Here is a 21325-nt window from a genome sequence, read left to right on the forward strand (position 1 = left end):
TCTCTGTGTTGCAGAAAAAGCTGTTTCTTTGTGAAGCTTCCTATCTGACACTGACAGAAAGCTGTTACAGTGCTTTGTGTCTATTTGTGTCTAGTTTGACAGTTTCACAGTGGAATATCTGAAAGGGTTGGATGAAGAAAGTTCAGGGAGGACTCCTTCCATATAATTAGTGCGATTGGTGGGAGCGTATGTTGCTCTACAGATACATTTTATAAGTGCTGTCTTAGCTCTGGATATAATTTCAAAATTAAAAAAAAAGGCAAAAAACTTCCATTCATTTCTAATATTGTTTCTTTACATACTTATTTTTACTAATTACTTACACCCGAATTAACCACCGCAAATTTTGCAAATATTTTCATATTATTGCAAATATTAAATTACAGAGATGAAAATGTAAATATCTAACAAGAAAGATTTGTTCAGAGCTACTTGATGATTACAACTATAACATCAAATTGGTTTTGTGATCTGCTTTATAGATCTTGAGGCAAAAGGAGATTTCTTGGAGCTCCTGCTTGTGAATTTATGAAAGAAAAGTTATCTTCACCACGAAGACGTGAAATAAAATTGACTCACGTAAAACCTAAACTAAAAGTTCTGTATTCAAGACTTACTCTGAGTAAGCCAGTTTAATTAAGATGAAATTCACTGCAGTCACCTCCAGACAAATTAATCTTCATGTTAAAAATTAAAATGGGACATGAGTGCCCTTTTTCTGGGAAGAATTCAGCCCTTGGAGTGGCCACTCTTAAAGAGGGAATTTTCAGTACCCTGTGCAACACAAATCTGCTGTTCAATAAAGTCAGGACCATTGTTTTAGCCTTTTTTGTTTGATCTGGTGGAAGGGGAAAGCGTTTCCCATGCTTTGTCCCCACCCTGTGAAGTCCTCAACCAAGGTGTAAACCTCCAGGCCATAACTTCTGTCCCTGGTGCTGACTTCTGAAATCATTCTGGTTTGTGGAAGCCTCGGGATCTCACATATGCCATTAAACAGGTGATCATATTTGAGACTTCTGCATTTGAAATTTTTACCTGAACTGTTCAGAGAGTCAGCATTTCAGCTTGTCATGCAGCATGCACACACAAGTGATTTTTTTCCCATTAGTTTCCAATTAGTGACAGTTGATGAGTGCTCTCCCTGACACAGCTACCCAACATCCACTGAAAATGGAGTATTGGTAGATTAATTAGTCAACGTTGATGAAAGCCCAGCTTTCGTTTACCAGTTTTTCATTTGGTATTAAAACAGGATTTTTGTTATCTGAATGCATGCTTTGACTTTCTAGATAACATCTGTATAGCTTTGGAAGTTTTGCAGTAGTTTGTTGTAACATTAATATCAGTGATACTTACATGCTTTTACTGACACAGGGCATGAAAATAAGAAAAATATCTTTTCTCATCTTCCTGTATAGAGAGGCTGGTTGGTTTTTACCAAAGGTCATTCTGGGATACGGCTCTCAAATGCAGATCATAATGTCAGTGACGATTTGTGAGGGTCTAACTATGCAATTTTGTTGTAACTTGTCTTTGTGAGTAATTTTTGTCCTAAAAAAGCACTAAACATATCACAAATGTTTCACTTGGGAGATGCATTTTTCTAATTTTATATGATATAAATGTAGACATCTGAAAACTAATTCAAACAAAAGAAACAGGCTCTACTTTGTTTTTTTCTTCCAGTGGCATTTATTACATAAGACAGTATAGAACTGAAATGAATTTATGACATGCCTGTTATTCTTACAGCTGCAGATCAGATTGCTTTAAAGGATTTTTTAAAGATTTGCTTTGAATTTAAATGTAGGGAATTTCCCTTTTTTGTCTTTGTTTTGTCCTTTCTTTGTCTGTCATTAAAATGCACTATTATGTGAAAATATAACTTCAAAACTTTCTGACTAATGATTTAACTATTTAAAATGTAAGCTCTAGAATAAGCAGTATGTGGTTCCAGAAGAAATAAACAAGCTTGTTTATCAACCTACATCAATGGGGTGTTTTTTGGGGGGTGGCTCTTCTGATCAGTAGGTGGCTGTTTTGTACAAAATGCTGTCAAATAAAAATCACAGCAAGAGAGTTAACAGAACTTCTATTAGTGTGTCTCTCTGAGGCTTGTGACAAATATGTTTATGTAACCAACCCAAATTAAACTGTCTTGGTAAAATGGCTGACTAATTTTGTTTATTTATCTGTAAATGTATGTGTGTGCAAATGTATAAATACCTCTCAATAAGAGCAAGAGTGAGAAACTTGAGTTTCCTGATCCTGGAATGAGGGGACATGTAGCTTACTGTGTAATACAGTGCAATCAACAAGTTTCATTTTTCTTGTGAAGTCTGATTAAAGCTCAACTGAAGACTAGTGACCAGAGAATGAATAGATAGCATTTTTTCTGTATTATTTTTCTTTACAGAAAAGATTTTGAGTGCATAATATATGGTATGGGTCTAAGTTAATGTCATATGATGTTTGATTTCTATAATTGAGAAGCCAGGGAATATCATTATCTCCTCCTCCACCCCTTCTTCCCTCCCCTCCCCTCCTCTCCCCTTCCCTTCCCTTCCCTCCCCTCCCCTCCTCTCCCCTCCTTGCCCCAGAGCCTCCTAGGCTTCCAGGAGTCAGAGGTAAGATTGTTTTTCTCTATCTCATTAATAAAAGGTTATGACATTACCAGTTGCCAAGTGCTTGGTAATTTATAAAACTTAGTTACAAAAGAACAATTTATGGAACTTTTTCTGCAGGTTCAGTCAAGATGTTTTTATGTGCTAGAATCTATAGAAAAAACTGAGCATGTTGGTGTGATAGATTTTACCTAATTGTATGTTGCATATAATACATGTCTCAAACTTTTGGAAACACAGATGTGAACAGACCTTACGGAATACAAATTAAGACCCCGCCTGACTTTGCAGAAATGAGAAGTGTGGAAATTACATTTTTATACTATTGTATGGAGACAGCTACATTTGGGAATCACTGAGGAGCTGCAGACATGTAATTCCACAGAATGTTATTGTTAGAATCACTTCCCAGACTAAGAGGCTGACATTTTCACAGTGCAAATCAGCTTCAGAATACATTCGAGCACAGATAAATAACTTAGAAAGATCCAGAAAGGAAATGCGCTTTTCTTTGGCTCAAGAGAGCAGTGAAATGACTTAACATTGTGGAAAGGTATAGGATTTCACCACTTGAGGCCATGCGAGTTCCTACCAGAGATCTGCATGTTTCTCACAGCCTGCTTTGAAGCCTCTCTTGCTGACTGCTATCACAACCAGATTACTGTGTTGGTCAAAAAAGACAGTGAGAAAGAAGACGATAGACTATCTCTAAATTTTAGAGAGAAAGAATTTCACATGAGTTCTTGCTTTTGCTACAATTGCTATTTATTCAGAAAAAGCAAGGAAGACCTTAAAACTTTTAGTACAGTATCGAATACCTTCTTATTGTCCCCAGTTTTGTGGAATGTGATACAGTTAGGTTCTGGTCCTTTCACTATAGCAAGTAGAGAGTGAGTTTGAAGAAGACATTAAGCACTGCCTGTAAGAATAGGTTGGTCTCTGTGGCCTGCCCTGACAGAAGTGGATGCCAGCTTACTGCATGCTGAATAGGGTGGCATGACTTACACTAGCACCTAACTCTAAGCACTGAGTGCACAAATGAGGAATTTTCTGTACGAGAATTAGAGAACAGACCATTTTACAAGAGTATGTTTGAAACTTTCAGAGTAAAAGTAAGAAAATAGTTGATTCCCAAACTTACTTTTTCTGTTTACTGTTTGCTCTACATTAAACTTTGATTTCTTGTAGATAGTATTCTCATAAACTTAGGTGTGGTTCTGTAGTGCAGATCCAGCATGTAATGGAGTATCAAATTAGCTCCAGTCAGAACTGTTGCAGCAGAAAGTCTCCTGTATAGATGAGTACTGCTATCCTTAAAGCTAGTGCTCTCTCCAGTTAGTTCGCCACTCCTTCAAACACAACCCTACAAAATATTTTAGTCTGAGTCACAATAAATGTACTAATTAATCAACTGAGTCCTTGCAGAATTAATAATTCTGTGAATTTAAAATGTTCGGTGATATGGTTTGTATTTTTGTTTTATAGAGTCTGACCTCATTCCTGAACTGAATGAAACTGAAGATTATGAGGTATAGCATTAATTTATTTTTTAAAGCGTATTTCAATGTGATAAACACATTTCAACAAAATAAAATTGATATTCTGTAAGGATTTGCAGGTCTGTTTCCCCAACTGAATGTATTGTCTGCATTTATATATACATGCATATGTACATGCATACAACCTTCACTTTCAGCGCTATTTCTTCATAGGTAACCCCGGAGATACCTCCCTACCTACACACTTATCTGGAGCTAGAGATACATGGAGAATTGAGGGAAATTACAGCATATGCTGAAATATTTTTGAGAATAGCCCATCCAGTTACTCTTACCTCTGAGTGAATTCAATGACAAAACTATGAATTTAGGAGAATCAAAGTTATTGTGTAGTATTAAGCTTTTTAGAATTATTTAACGAGAAATCTGTCTTGGTCTTGCTTGTAGCAGGTAGATCTTATCATGTGATAAACTAGAGTATGGGAGGAAGGCACTTGTCCTTTAAAATAAGACTTGTGTGTGTCTGCTGTTGATTGAAATTAAGAGCTATTATTTCTTATCACAGAATTTCAACATTTTGGAGGCTCAGTTACTCTCACATCTTGAATTCAAGTTAGAGATTAAAGCTTATAATATAGCCCTACTTCAAACCATTTTGGATGCTTTTATGACATCTTCTGCAGAATTTAAATTTTATTTCTATATTTGTTAACTTGATTTCTCACATCCCAGCGAGGAGGGAGATGAAAATATCACAATGAAATTTTTAACTCAGATCAATACAGATTTTACAACATGACCAGTTCCTTGAGTAAGATCCACACTGATATCAAGTAATCCCTCAGAAAAATTACTGTTTCAGTCTCTGGCCACAGTATTGTCACTGTGTGGCATGTCCTTGTTGGTTAAATGCAGATATAGCTTTTTCTTAACTTTCTACCTATTTACTCTCCCTTCTGTTTGTGAAAGCTGACTAACCAGTAACTTAGCTATAGTACCTATATTGATGTAAATTATGTATTCAGGTTATTATCTTGCCTCTGCAGGACAGTCACTGAGCATTAGTACACATCACCTTAGTCAATAACTTTACTTAAACCAAGATAATTTAAAAGTGCAGGCATTGCCCTTCAGAAGACAGGTTTTCACAAATGAGGGGCTGTTCAGTCCAGCCTTGGTTTGAGGAAACACAGTCTAAGGGCATTTGTCCCTACATTTTAGGTATGTACCGCTTGAAATGAAATCCATATCTGAGAGTCGTGTCTGAGGTCCCTTGTATGATGAGTGCAGTAGATGTTCCTGAAAGAAAGGGTGAAGCACAGATGTAGTCTTCTGATTAAGGCCTTCACTCTGGTAGGACTGGATAAAGATTATTATTAACTGTGTATCCTATTTAATAATTTGTTCAGTCACACTTTGTTTTGGGCACCTTCCTTCCAAGACTGTTGACTTTGCATTCATCTCTCTATAGTGGCTTGCGCACTTCAGTGCAGGAGAAGGTCATCAGTTCAGCTTAAACTGCAGTAGAAACTAGTTTTACCACTACTACTAGTTCATCATCAAGCCATGTCTTCAAAAGATAAACAGTTTAGACTGTATTTGGAGAGCACCATTTTGCGTGATCAGATAGTGATAGGGCAAGGGTGAATGTCTTTAAAATAAAAGAGGGAAGATTTAGATTAGTTAAGAGGAATAAAGAAGGTGATGAGGCATGGGAACAGGTTGACCAGAGAAGCTGTAGATGCCCCATCCCTAGAGTCATTCATGGGCAGATTGAATGGGGCTCTGGGCAGACTGATCTGAGGTGGCAACCCTGCCCACAGACAAGGGCTTGGAACTAGGTAGTCTTCAAGGTTCCCTCCAACTCAAGCCATTCTATGATTCTGTTTCCATTTTGTGAGAGGCTTTGTCCTACTGGTATCTGTTAGGCATGTGTGCCTTAGAAGACATTGGGCCTTAATAGTCAAAATCCTAATGTAGACTTTTTAGAAGTTATCATTTGCGTTCAGCAAAGGAAGGTCAGTGACAGGGACCAGGTGGTATCACTCACAGCACTTTTGATTCTGTTGTATGATGATCTTTTACATCCTGAAATCATATCATCTAGGAAACGATGATGATTCATCACATTTAAACACAGACCATATTCTGTTACTATAGCAGTTTAATCGATATCAGGATACTGGTGCAACTCTCTAAAATAATCTAATCATAAAGTTAGTTTTCTTTGATATGTACTGCAGATACAATTGCATTTTATTAGATAGATAAAGGCCTTCATGAATAATAAATATTGCGAGTAGTTTTTCTCTCTCATACATTTAAGAATTTATTGAGCACAGATTTTTGTTTGTTTGTCTTGCAAATAGACAGCATTTTCAAGTGAAGAGGATACTTATTCTTGCAACTAAATATGTTGCCACGAAATTCTCAGAGGTGTCGGTTGTTTTGTCCTTTTTGTTTTTATGAAACCAGATAAATATATTATTGCAGCTTTGGATTTCATTTGTGTGTGGTGTCTATAAGCACTGTTAATTGTCTTCGGCTGTGGTATTTTTTCAAAGGATGAAGCTGATGAAAAAGAAACAGAGGTGGATGAAGAAACTGCAGTGATTCCTAGCACTGACAGTGCAATAAAGCAAATAAAGAAGAAAGATTTCCAGATGACTACATCAAGCTACAGTCAAGAAAACATGAGGACAAAACCTAATGAAGCTAAAATAAATAGATACTTAACAAGAGAAGAATTGCCTGGTAAGGATGAGGTTTTCAAGGCAGTTTATTATCCTACTTCTCCACCTGTCAGTGAAACCTCTGAAGAAGAAGATCCTTTTTTGGAATCCCAAACGATTACTGAAATTCCTCCTCAATTCACTGACTCCACCAAAGGCATAGAAGAAGAATACATATACCTTTCTTCAGGCACTGAACCAACCAGGATAACCACTACAGGCCATAGTGGTGAAGATTTCTTATTGTCTCCTTTTAAACCTGATCAGGAATCTGATGACTTTTGGAATTCAGTTCTCACCACTTCTTCAGCACATCTGGTTACAGAGGAGACCTCCCAAGAAGACATCCTTCCTTCAGGAAGCCCAGATATAAGCATGCATGATGTCCTTTACCAAGGCTCTGTTAAATATGTTTCAGAAGGTGCTGCACCCCCAAGGTCTGATGAGCCTCCAAAGCACACATCTTCCACTGATGGAAATCTGTGGTTTCGTAATGCTACGGAGCTGACAACTCAGTCTGTTGGTACATCGGATAGCAGTCATTTGTCTCAGACTAGTTACACTGAGGCTTACGTAGAGGGATTAAAGCCAGCTACAGTGCCCTATTCCGGCAGCCCAGTGGTTTCACAAGACACATCAGATGTGGATTTAGAATTGCCACATTATACTACTTTTGCTTTCTCCTCTGCTGAATTATCACCTCACTCTTTCTCTTCAAGCTCTGGAGAATATGGTTCTGCTTCTGCTGCCAGTGAGGTACTCTCTCAGACAACTCAACCAGTCTATAATGGTGAGATACCTCTTCAACCTTCCTACAGTAGTGAAGTGTTTCCTCTAGTCACCCCTTTATTGTTTGACTCTCAGATGCTCGACACTACCCCTGCTACATCAGATAGTGATGTGACCTTGCATGCTACACCCGTATTTCCCAGTGTTGATGTGTCATTTGAACCCACCCTGTCTTCCTATGATGATGTACCTTTGCTTACATTTTCCTCTGCTTCCTCCAGTAGTAAAATGTTTCACCGTCTGTACACAGTTTCTCAAATGTTTCCACAAAGCGCTACTCCGGCTGTTGCAAGTGATAAGGTGTCCCTGCATGCTTCTTTGACGTTGGCAGAGGGTGATACATTAATACAGCCAAGCCTTGCTCAATATGCTGATGTGGTGTCACATCAGACCACTCACGCTGCTTCAGAGACACTGATATTTGGTCATAATAGAACTCACATATTTTCTGAAGTCGAACCATCCAGCAGTGATTTAAATGTGCATGTACTATCTACAATGTCTGAACATCCTTATGCTTTGTCTAGTAATGTGGGCTCCCTCCAAAGCTTTACTGTTTCTTATGACTCTGCAGAATTTGTGCATGGTTCTGTTGACGTATTTCATCAGGATCCTTTATTTAGCAGCTATAACAATGTACTGGTGCATAAACCTTCCTCTGTAACATCACAAGCTGATACTTGGCTGCAGCCTACGCGCTCTCTATCTAGTGATATGGATTGGTCTGAAGCATACTCTGGTAGTGAGTCCCTTTTGCCTGATACAGACACTTTGACCATACATAATGCTTCTTCCTCTGATTCTGTAGATGAAATTACATATGAATCATCTGGTTTTAGTGATGTTAATAAGGTGCTTCAAAAAGGTGATGTGTATGGAGATGAGAAAGAACTGCAAATTTCTTCTTCTTTAAGTGAAACGGCTTCCAGTGCTGAAAGTAAAGTGATACCTGAACTTTCTACATCTGTTTCTAATAATGATGTAATTAAGCAGACCACGTCTCTGCAAGAAAGCCTACTTCCTGTTTCTAGCACAAAGGGAATCCTTCCAGTCTCTCTTGCTTTTCCCACTACTAAGGTATTTGATTATGATATTAGTAAACTTACAGAAAATCGCCTTTCCGTTCAGCCTTTGCATGTTACACCTCCAGCCTCTGATGACACTTTGCTTAGACCTATGCTTAGTGCAATCTCAGAACAAGCTGTCTCTGCCCCTGCTTATAGCAAAGCATTATCCGTGACTCAGCCATACTTTTATGAGGCCTCAGCTACATTAAATAATGACGCTTTACTGCAGTCCTCCTTCCAGTCTTCTGGCGATGGCACTTTGCTTAACACAGCTGCAGTTGTGCCGAGTGATCCGATATTGGCTGAAAGCTCCAGGGTTTATAAAGATAGTTCTGCATTTGACCAAATATTGCATCAAATGGCACCAGGTTCTGCTACAAACGAAACTATGCTGCCTTCTGCATCTCTACCTTCCGTTGCTGATATGTTGTCAAACACTTTTAGTAAGCCCACAGCATCACTTCAAGGTTTATCTGTTTCTTATGCAAGTGAGGAATATGTTTCATCCAGCTTGTTTAACAGTGAAGATGTTCAGCAGGTTATGCCTTCATTGTACAGTAGCGATGTTTCGTTCCAGCTGACCAGTTTAGAAAATACAAATGCCTTTCCCCCCCAAGCAGCAGATGCAGTAACAACTCCCTTCCTAACAGCTGATGCATTACTACATGTAGCTACTCCTCCAGACAGCCGTACCTCTGCAAGTGTTTTTGAACGAAGTGAGACTGACAGTGTCTCTTCAAGTTCTCCATTTGGTTTTGGTCCTGTGCAAATGCCCGCAGTGGTTTCTGATACTGATGTGTACATTCATCACACCCTTCTTTTACCAAGTGCACATATTTCTGTTACAGCTGCTCCTCCCAAAAGTGAGAGCTCTGTAACTTTGAGTAGGTTACTGATTCCTTCCAGAGAATCCTCTGGGTTGTCTCCCAGTGTCATGTCCAGTACCAATTTGTGGCCTTCTGTAGTTGAGGATGACTACGATGAGTATGACGATGGCTTCCCCATAAGTAACTGTATCTCATGCTCTTCCCATAGAGAAGATGAGGATATGGTAGTAGAGGAACAAAACACAGAGGTAAACAATAACAACCTAATTATAAGCTCACATTCTGAGAAACCTGAAGAAGAAGAGAGAATTTCGACTGCTGCATCAGACAGACAGATAAGCCATGACACGGACAGACATACATCTGTACCATCTTTGACAGCGAATGTGATACCTGAGAAGCACAACGACACGTCATTTTTGGAGAACCATATTCAAACCGCTAGTGTCCCATTGCAAAACACATCAGAGTCTAAGTCTTGGGCTGTTTTTACAAGTGATGAAGAAAGTGGTTCTGGCCAAGGTACCTCAGATAGCCTTAATGATAATGAAACGTCAACAGATTTCAGTTTTCCTGACCTTAATGAGACAGACACTGAAGGGGCAGTTGAAGCAGGTAACTCAGAATTAACTCCTGGATCATCACACTCATCAGCCTCGTCTGTAACTAGTGATCACTCATCAGTATTCAACATCTCTGAGGCAGGTTAGTTATGGATAAGTCTAATGCATACCATGGAAAGTTGTGAGGGGGTACTTTTGTGCTGTAGAGTATGAGGTTTATATATAACAGAAGGAGAAGAGGGACAGTGGGGGTGATTAAGGAGGTGCTGGGGAGCAGGGGTGCATACTGAGAAGGTTGCATTGTGCATGCCACTTCTATCTATGTCAAACTTCACCTGAAACTTTTCAGTAGGAAGATTTGTGCCCTGCTTTTGGGTAGATGTGTACCATCAGCTGAAGTTGGGTGGTGCACAGTCTAAGATCTGTTTCAATGTTAATGGTTTGAGTTTTAAAGGTATAAGAGAGATGTAAGTTCTTTGTACAAGGACGTTACCAGAGGAAACTATACCAGCGCAAACATATTTCTGAGATTCTGTTCTGTAAATGTGGCAGCACATTTTCTCCTTATGTTTTATTTTGTATTTTCTAAGGTGTATTGAGCAAGGAAGAAGATGCTTCAGCTTGATTCTGATTCATCTTAATTTGCATAAACATTCATCTTCATTCTTATTGTTTGTGCCATCTTCAAATTTCAGTAAGATGAATATATTTTCATGCTAGTTTTGCTTATATCCAGTGTATCAGAGCTGGGTTCTCCTGTACTTGATCACACATATTTTTCCTAACTATTTCTCTTAAAGTCAGTGAGAGATTTTGTGAACTGTGTTTCCAAAGATGAGGTCAGAAGGCAAAACTGCACCTTGCATAGATAAGAACCAGATAAATAGAACATATTGCCTTTATATTTAATAATGTGTTGTGGACACTTAAACTATTCAGACAGGAAATTTGAATTTCTTCATGTTAGAATATAGGAAACCCAAGAGTAAAATCAGAAAAAATAACTGTGGCTTGGGGAAAACAGCAAGAAGGTAAAATCGTATTTTAAAAGTAAATTGAACTTAAACATTCACAGCATCTGTAGAGGGCAGTATCGTCCAACTAGATCGGTTTGGAGGGGAGTTTAGACAGCATGTGAAATTTTAGGCTGAATCCTACGAACACAGAGCAAAATGAAATGAAGTTGTACTGCTCATGAGCAACAGAATACTAAAATGAAAAGGTGACAGACTGGAACCATATAATCAGAGCTGGTACAATGTGAAAAATGGAAAACAAAACAAAACAAGAATTAGAAAATATATTGAAATAAAGTAGAAAACATGCCAAAATTGTTATTAGACCTAGCAAATTAGGCACTCTAAAACTGAAACAAAAAGAAAGTTAAGTTCAGTTGGTAAGTGGTTACCTCATGGTTTAAACTGCAAAACACATTTCCTAAAAAATTGGAAAAAAAAGAAAAGGAAGATTTCAAACTCATGTGACAAATGTAAATGAATTTTGCCTCTGAAGATTTAGAGTTTACATGATAAGTGTCATTTTAGTTAACAATGAGCTTGAACTGTTACTTCAGAAAAGTACTCCAAAAAGATTATGCATGTCTGGAGTACAAGTACAGCAGACAGATTTTATCTTCTAAATATTATTGAAAGACATTATACAGTATCACTTCATGTACATTATTTTTTCCAATAAATCATGCCAAATACTGTCTTTTTAAAACTGGAAATTAAGTGTGAGCATGTCTAATGTGGTCTCCTGTGCATCAAAAATATCCTTGCTTAACTCAGATATGAAGTAACAAAAGTAAAAAGAAAAAAGAAAAAAAGAAAAAAAGACAAAAGCCCACAAAAAAAAAAAAAACCTAAGAAGTTATGTATACATTACTGTGAAGTCATCAAAAATTAATGAGATGCCTTCTTGCTTAGACTGTTCCAGAAGAAAATGTCATTTAAACTTTACTCACTCTTTATTGTAGTAGTTGATGCATATATATGCCTGTTCTGCATGAGGACTTTCTTTTAAAGACCTCTATGGCTACCTAAATCTTTCAATTTCAGTAAGAGAAATCAACATGAGGTATAATGCACATGATCTAAGCATGCCAATTGTTAGGGTGTAGGAAATCTGCTGTAGGTGAGACTCCCTGTTCAGCTGCCATTGATGGAGTGATGGCCAAGCGGGCAAGAAGCTCCATTACAGAGATCTATTGCTCTTTTTCCCACATAGGAGAATAGGATTTGGTCATGCAGTGTGAAGGAGCCCTGTTATCACACAGATGAGTCTGGGTCTTACCCTGTGAATTACTCTAGAGCTGAACTAGCAAAGTGAATGCCTCAAAGGGATCGTATCCTGATCTCTTATACAGATGTGTAGTTTCCTCTTGAATCAGTGTTGATTTTAGTCTACTTGCCAGAAGCTTGGAGACAAATTTTCAGACTCCTTTCTTTTGCCTACAGTCTCTTCACACATGGAGATACAGGATTGAAAAAACTGTGAGTGATTTGGGTGACTGAGCACTTTGAACTCAAGTTGCAAGGACCTAGACATCTTTTTATAGAAAGCCCCAAAACTAAAGCAAATGAAAGCAGATACATGCCTGGAAGCCTATGCTATGTGAACCTGTCAGGTTTTTGATATTGTATTTAGGTTTTATGATTTTTGGTCAATATTTTTTAGATCCAGCTACATTCCCTCCTCCCTTTTGTCTGAAAACTGTCGTGTAGAATTGGTCTTGAGACCTCACTGGAGTGCAGCTGATTTCTAGTCAGCAATATCCTGTCCCATACAGAGCATTAATCATATTAGGACAATTCACAAAAGCAGAAGACATGTAGTTATCTTAGAAAATCTAGTAATTAATTCTAAAAAGTGTGGAAGTGATTATTTCTGTATTTTGACTCATCTAATGGTCACAGATTGCAGTCAGCTGCATAGATTTAAAAGAATCAGTTCTTTTGTGTCAAAGTCTATTTTTTCAAGTGTATTCTTCCAAAGGGATGACCAAAGTAAAGTCTGCAGGATTGGTCTTTCCCACCATTATGTATGCTTCTTTTATGATCTTTTAAAATATATTAGTTTAATCTTCATACAGGTTTCTGTGCCCAGACATTTTCATCATCCAGTATTACAAGGCTGACAGTTATGTGAAATATAGATAATATCTAAATAACAATTTGATTCCCAATAAACATGGAGGTAGGAAATTTAACTCTGGCTCCATTATAGTTGAAGGAGAAAGTGTTGCAATTGAATGTAAACGATACTAGATTTTCTACAAGGCAAGTTACCAAATGAGCAGCATATTAAACTACAGAAGGCTTAGGTGCAATAAAGTAACCACACTGAGATATTCTGTTATAAAAAAATAATAATAATAATAATCACAATTATTAGTCAAGGAGAAGTGATTTGTGTTATGTGAGTGACAGTTTAATATCAGTGTGCTTTACATATTCCAATGTTATAAATTCAGATCCCTTAAATCATTTTACTTTCAGCTAATAAACAGATGAAAATAAAAAACTTTCTTCTCCTATATTTTAACAACAATCTGCTATTCTTACAAAGAAGTCTCCACTGCTGGAAGGCTGAATCACAAAAGCTTGAATACTTTGCTTTACCCTCTGTCTGCTTATTTTCTGTAAGCTGGTTTGCAAATGTATGCATTTTCTGCAGTGCATAGTGAAAAAGAGAGGTAAGTGGTATCAAGTAGGCTCATTACAAAACACCTTCACTCATGCTGTGTGTTTGTCAGTATTTAAACATGGACTGTTTCAATTTTCTCTGACTGCAGAGGCAAGTAATAGTAGCCATGAGTCTCGTATCGGTCTAGCTGAGAGTCTGGAATCAGAGAAGAAGACAGTTATACCACTTGTGGTCGTATCCGCCCTGACTTTTATATGTCTAGTGATTCTTGTGGGTATTCTCATATACTGGAGGTAAGTGGTTGCTTTGTTGTTGTTTTTCGTTTTGGTTTGGTTTGGGTTTTTTTTTTTCCAGTTTTAAAGAACACTGATTTGAAAAATGTGATTGACATTATTGAGCTGCTTTATAGGAGAGAGACCGGATCTTGTCTCTCACTGTGTCTTTGTTTTGCTCCCAGAGCTGCAGTGGCATAAAGCAGCAGGCTGGTTTCTTTCCAAAATGCTCAAGTACAATTTGTTTTGCTGAAACATGACAAATACCTTATATCAATACCAAGGCTTTTGTTTACTAATGCTGGAAGCCAAGTGAATTAACAAAACACTGGGAAGAACAGGAGGAAGAAATAAAATAAATAGCATGGAATTGGTTTGTTTTCTATTTCCCCAATCACATAATTATTAAAAAACAAACAAACAAAAAACACTGTTATCAGTTGTTATCAATTTAAGACAAGAATCCATGATCATCAACAGGACCATATACATAAGCAGTTCATAAAGGACTGTAGGAATGGGCTGTAGCTAAAGTGGAATGTGAGACAGAAATTAAGTAATCTGTCAGTATTTTAAAATCACTTCCTGAGTAGCCCTCATTTTCAGTGACCAAAAATTGTTCTGCTTTGCAATCCTGCCCGTCTTAGAACGAGAATTTTTGCCCTCCAGCCTTCGAAACCATTCAACAGGTGATGATGCAGATGAGTTTTATGCACGCATGCATGCTCAGGTGCCCTCGCAGGCATGTCTTCTGTCACTCGATAAGAAAATAAGAAAAAAAAAGCAGGCTAAAAAGAGGCGGCAGACAAGAGTCCAGAAGACACAACCAATGAGGGAAAAAGACTGAGCCTATTCTATGAAATGAGGTGGTCCTGGAATTCTACAGTCTTTGCTTGGCACAGATTGCTTCCATACAGCCAAAAGCTCTTCCCTCACAGGGGATAAAACAAGGTGGGTTCATTCAGATCCCCTGCCAGGGACAGTTTCTGGGTCTAACCCCAGAGTGTGTCAGGCATTGTATGCAGTAACGCAAGTTGGCCTAAGCTATGAGCCAACCTGTTAGCAATGGGGCAGTGTTCAAGTCTTCAGCTTTTCTTTACTGGATGCAAATAAAGCCATGGAGTCTTCCTAGGGACAAGGTTGCTTAGGTTCTCACAGGCTTCCAAAATCCACACATAGCCCTTGCCCCTTCCTGCAAGTGAGGGTTGCCAAGAAGGAGACGTAGTGAAGTGAAAGAGATGAGTGTTAAGTTGCGCATCACCCTGCCATAGAAACTCTTGCTGTTTTGTGATTGCAGGGACCTGATCCCATCATTGCTTGTGTAGTGTTAATGCACAAACTAGCAGTGAGGATCAGAGCCTTGCTCCTGGAAGGCTTCCAGAGCCTGTCCCTTCTTTCATCTATCCAGTCTCCCTTAACCTAAAATGTCTAACAGTAGCAAAGAACCAAATCCCAGAGTGCCTTTGTCACTTCCTGACTACTGTAACCTTTAGGCTGTGGCATCAGGGTCTGGCTCATTGGCTTTGCCTCTCACTTCTCGGTGGTTTGTATCAGCCCAGGACGGAATATATCCCATCCCTCAACAGATAACTCTTAAGAAATTGAATTCAGGCTTCCTTCATTCTAAGGCAAGCATCCTTATAAGTCAGCCAGTCTTTGGCATGATAAAACACAGAAAAGCATTGAATGGGCAGTAGGATTTCTTCCACTTTTCAAATAAGTGGTTAATTGCAGGAAGAATTACACACATTTCTTGATTTATATCTAGTTGGATAATTATATTCTCCATCGCTGGATTTCTAGCTAACCACTTTCATATTGAGAGCCTTTTCCTGTCTTTTATGTTACACAACATGAACATTCATACTCATCTTCCAAAGAGTTTCATCCTTGAGCCTAAATAGTCTTTCAAATCTCTTCTATTTTCCAAAGAACACTACACATTTTAAGACCCAGATTGTGTAGTGCAGTTTATAGTAATCCTACACATGTTACAAGCTTGTTTTTGTCAAATAACATCGTGTTCATTTTGTATTTCTTCTCTGGGAATGAACAATTCTGTAGCATAGGTCTTTCAAAATAAAACAAAAATCCCGTTAGCAGTAATATCTTCTTGAAGTTGAATTTAATCTTTTCTGTATTTCTTGTGTACTACAAAATAAAATGTGGAGCTCTTTTTTTGTTAATCCTTGAGAAAATTTTCTTGGGCTTTATGATAACACCAGTAACGTAGTTGTTATTTCAGTAGAACAAATCACAAGCTGTATGTATTGTAGGTAGGACTTTATAGGCCTCTTTCAAAGATACCAAGACTCTCACCTCATTTTAAAGCCTGTGAAAAATCATTGCTATGTGGCTATAAGCAGTTTAGCTGATTTTGAAATAACTGTTGTAAGTTGACAGGTTTTTTTTTTTATAATGCTTATCTACCTCTTTTTCTTTTATGTGAGCCAATTATTTTCACTCATTAAAGTTAATTAAAAGATTAGATTTACAAGATGTTATTCTATATTCTTTTGGCATGAGTATTCAAAAGAAAATTTGCATGGGTTTATCCTAGCTGGGTATTTGATAGAAAAGTGCCACCTCCTGATTTGAATATGCAATAGCTGTAACCTTTTTTAAAAATATATTGTTTCAAAACCAAATAGGTACCAAAAGCCCCAAATTCCACCTTTTCAAGGTTAAAAAAAAAAAAAAAAAAAGCAAAATTATTTTGTTCTTCACTCAAGTGACTTGAATCAGAAAAATAATTCTCTACCATCTGTTGTTTGGGTTTTGTTGTTTTTTTGGTACAGTATTGTTTGTGTTCTTTCACATGAAATTGTTAATCATCACTTGAGGAAATTCCCCAATCTCTTCACTATCTCATTAGGCATAATTTCAATCTTTCTGTGATAAAAAACTAATTTCTCCCACAGGAATAAAAACTTTTAATGATAATACTGTCTGAATAATATCTAATTTCCAGTAGGAACGTGCACTGTTTTGAATTACTGTAGTCTTGTGCATCGAGTGTTTGTAATTTGATGCAAATACACTTTCCTTACTTTTTTTTTTTTTTTTTTTTTTTTTCCAGAATGATTAAGATTACAGTGGAATAAATAAGGAGATTCTTTTGCCTTTGTAATGGCTTTGCCTCCTTGACAGATTATTTTTACAGCTTTGGAGAGAATTTTCTATCCAAGCATAGAATCTATCCATTCTTCTTGGAATCTGTTTGATTGAGTCCTTGTACACTATGCAGCAGGGATATTTGAACCTCCATTCTCTGTTCTCATTTCTGGATAGCTTCATCATTCCCATTTTCTTTAATTAACCTTATGTATGTAGGTGACTGAAATTGAAAATTTCTCTGTGCTGAAATACTGGAAATTGTTTATGCATATGTGTAATCTTTTGGAACAGTTCGTTGAATTGGTCCATGCAAATGAACATAATGAAATGATTTGTTGGAAGAAATGTAAAACAATTTGTGCAAATCAGTTTTTGTAATGGATAACATAAGAAGAGCTTGGCAAACAGTAAAATGGTAATAGTTGTCAGTGTGAACTGCACCATTCAATATTGTTTTTTGAACAAACACATATGAATCTCAGTAAGATACTAGCTCTAGTAATGTGAACAGCAAATTCCTAATGCAGTTCTAGTTACATTTCTAGGTGCAGAGATGCTGCAGATCAGCTCCTAGAAGCTGCATGACAGCAATGCTTAAGAAATTGCCAACCTAGTAACAGGCAAATCCCTGAGCAATCATTTAAATTTTGACTTTCCTCTGCCACCCTGTATCTTTGAAATGCAGTTTTCAGAGAATGTTCATTTTCCTATCCATTATTTGAACCAGTTTCTTGAATACTGTGTTTATTTTATGGAAAAAAGAGCTGAGAATCCTCTGTAAGGTTGATTAAACTTGCACATGGTGAAGTAAATCAAAAACAGATTTTAACTTACAGTGTTCACATTCATCCAACCATGAAAGAGAATTGCTCAATTGCATAATGGCAAGCCATAAGTAAAAGAACTAACGAATATAATTTGAAAATTAAAGTTTTGACAGACAAGCATTTAAAAGACAAATTGGAATCATTTAAAAATGGAGTCACTGGATTCTCTAAGGTCTATTTAAATATCCTTTGGATCCATCAGATCCTCAAATGATCAAAACCATTCCAAAATAAGTTCTAATAAGAATTTGAGAGTAACCAATGGCAGATGCCCTGTGAGCACAGGAGACCCTAAAGAGACCCGCTGCAGTCTGAGGTGTGGTATTCTCCCAAACAGCTCACACTGAAGTGTTCACTCAGATGTTGTATCCCTCACATTATATCAAAGAGCTGCTGCTTCATGGGTTCCTGTACAGATAGAAACACTCTAATTAAATCAGTGTTTTTTCACTATCTGATATAAAAGTGTGTGTTCAAAGAAGCACGGTGTCTAAATTACAAATTACAGTTTTAGGTTGAAGATCTAAATGCTTTGACGAAAGGTGTAAATTAGATAATCAGGTTAACATTGAGTGATGGGACCTTTGTCTGGAAGTTTGAAATAGTCATCACTTTTTACATTAACAACAAGTGATAATTAACGAGACATGGTTATTAACATTAGGTTTAGCCATAAAGGCTTTCACTGCTGATTCCAAAGCAGATGGAGTGCCTATTTATGACTCTTATTACAGGTTAAGTCAACCGCTATGAATTTGTCTTCCAAATGTGCTAAGGTTTTAATTTATTTTCAGCCACAATTAACTTGCTAAAGATTAAAGATACAGTGGCTTAGTTAGGAATAGTGAGTGTATAGCGTATTATGAAGATATTCTAATCACTGCTTTTTATATGAAAACCATTACACTAATTAAATTCTTTTTAGTTCAATCTTTTCACAGGCAAAGAGATGATAAATATCTGCATTGTTATTCTGTAAGCTTTATGTATTATCACTGTTCACAAGCCACAGGCATTAGAGGGAGGACATTTTTTTGTTCTTGTCCTTTAAAGTTGAGGTGGTTGGCACATTTGGTTGGTTTTTAATAAATGCAGCACATCAACATTCTCAGTGCACAGTAGACAGGACTAGACTTTTCAAAGTGCTTAGTGGAGTACTTTGATATTCACATATCTCTTCATCATTTTACACACAGTTCTGAAACTGACTCTTGAGTGTTATGTTAGCATTGGGAGCCTTTCTCATCTCATCAGCTACAACCTGCATAATGCAAATGTCAGAGCCTCCTTAAAACCAGGAAAGTGTTCTAAGCACATCTTGAGTAACATAGAATCATAGAATCATAAAACAGTTTTGATTGGAGGGGACCATAAAGACCACTGAGCACCAACTTCACTGCCTAGATCAAGACTGCCAATTAGATCAGGCTGCACGGGGCATCATCAAGCCTGGCCTTGAGCACCTCCAGGGATGGGGCATCCACAGCTTCTCCAGGCAGCTGCGCCAGGGCCTCATCATCCTCTGAGTAAGAAATTTCTGCCTAACATCTGACCAAAATCTTCTCCTATATAGTTTTAAGCCATTCTCCCTTGTCCCAGTGTCTACCCATATAAAGTTGGTCTTCCTCCTGCTCATAAGCTCCCTTTAAGTACTGGAAGGCCACAGTGAGGCCTCCCTAGAACTTTCTCTTCTTCAGGCTGAACAAGAATATCTCCCTCAGCCTTTCTTCGTAAGAGAGGTGCTCCAGCCCTCTGATCCTCCTCTGGATCCACTCTAACAGCTTCGTGTTCTTCTCATGCTGGAGCCCCCAGGCTTGGACACAGTACTCCAGAAGAGGTCTCATGAGGGCAGAGTAGAGTGGGACAATCACTTCCCTCTCCCTGCTGGCCACCCCTCTTCTGATGCAGCTCAGGATACCATTGACCTTCTGGGCTGCAAGCACACACTGCTGGCTACGTGCAGCTTTTTGTCTACCAGAAACCCCAGGTCCTTTCTTGCAGGACTGCTCCCAAAGAGTTCTCCTCCCAGTCAGTACACATATCTGGGATTGCCATGACCCAAGTGCAACACCCTGTATTTGGCAAATATTGAACCTCATGCAGGCCCACTCTTCAAGCTTGTCCAGGTCCTTTCGATAGTATCCCTTCCTCCTGTAGTTTAACTGTTCCATTTTCTTGACTTACATTTCTAAGTAAAGCTAATAGCACAATGGATAGTATTCTCCTGGGCATATCATGGAAAAGCTAAAGCCCTTCTGAGACCATCACAAACGTGCCTTCAGAAGGTTCTAGTTGGACTCCAAATTTGCCCTGTGTATCGTGAGATCTATGTTGCATGCCACAACTTTGTTTTTGATGTAGCTCTCCTCTTCCTCTTGTGTTTTAAGAGAATTTGCATTGCTATAACACATAATTGCTATGTGTTTCTCAAAGTAGCCTCAAAACTTCTTTACGATTTTAACAATTATATGAGGGGTTTTATCAGTGTGGTGGTATTTGTTTACAGGAGCAATACAGAATTAGAAGTGAGTACAGAAAATGACAAAAGGTCATGCAATAGCTTGAGCCCATAGCTTTCAAGAAGCAGAATCTTGTAAATGCAAAATGAGATTAGTATTTCCTTGATGCGTATGTTTCTTTTTAAATTTAATAATTCCTGAATAATATTTCAAATAGATTAGGTGACCCAGAGTAAAGATTGTTATTAGCATTTCTAATCATATGGAGATTTTTTTAATTAAGGAGGCTTTGCAATACTTACAGCAGCCGTTGGTTATTTAGTCCCTTGAATTGCTCGGACTCTTAACAGATGCTCTTATTATTATCTTCACATCTGGATTACAGCATAGATACAAATAACAGTGGGGGTCATAGCTAAGGTTGATTCCATTTATATTCATCTTTGAGTGTTTTTCAACAAAGGTAGCATCTCTTGAAGCAATAAATTCCCCTGCTTTCCTCTGTCAGCTTCAGGAAGCCCTCCTTGGTTAAGGTGTCCCTCAGTGTTGTGACAATAACATTACGAAAAAATTGCTTAGCACCAGTCACAGTAGACCAATGCTTCCACTTTATTTGCTGCAGAGCATGTTGCCTCGGACTGCATTTCCCTGTCTGCAGTAGGCTCTGCTGATGAATTACCAGAGCTGATCTCATACTCTGCTCCATCTTCAGTCTAGCATAATCATATGAAAGGGAATTATGTGTGCAGATTTGGATAAGCAAGGAAGACAATGGCATTTATTTTTTTACACTTGAAATTGTTGCGCAGCATCTACAGTATCTCCTGAGAGTTCCTCTTTCAGCTTTCACCATGTCCGATGTCTGCTCTGTCTTCTGCCTCTGGTATAGGTAACGATGCAT

General features: G+C 37.9%; 1 protein-coding gene and 1 long non-coding RNA gene across 11 annotated transcripts in view; both read left to right on the forward strand.

Moving 5' to 3' along the window:
• The window catches only part of PTPRZ1 (protein tyrosine phosphatase receptor type Z1), a 125192-nt gene that overhangs the window by 82612 nt on the left and 21255 nt on the right, over positions 1–21325 (forward strand). For 4 of the 10 annotated variants that reach the window (XM_015852820.2, XM_015852846.2, XM_015852831.2 and 1 more), the window contains exons 11-14: positions 2601–2627; positions 4110–4153; positions 6688–10243; positions 13898–14042. In XM_015852820.2, coding sequence (XP_015708306.2) covers positions 2601–2627; positions 4110–4153; positions 6688–10243; positions 13898–14042 — 3772 coding nt within the window. The remainder of the gene's footprint in view (positions 1–2600; positions 2628–4109; positions 4154–6687; positions 10244–13897; positions 14043–21325) is intronic. The other 6 variants (XM_015852838.2, XM_015852871.2, XM_015852881.2 and 3 more) reach the window with 4 other exon arrangements.
• Positions 14053–17892, forward strand: LOC116652970. Its single transcript, XR_004306245.1, has 2 exons — positions 14053–16570; positions 16673–17892. It is a non-coding gene; the product is annotated as an uncharacterized LOC116652970 (long non-coding RNA).

Source organism: Coturnix japonica, chromosome 1, assembly GCF_001577835.2.
Source record: "Coturnix japonica isolate 7356 chromosome 1, Coturnix japonica 2.1, whole genome shotgun sequence".
Lineage (NCBI taxonomy): Eukaryota > Metazoa > Chordata > Aves > Galliformes > Phasianidae > Coturnix > Coturnix japonica.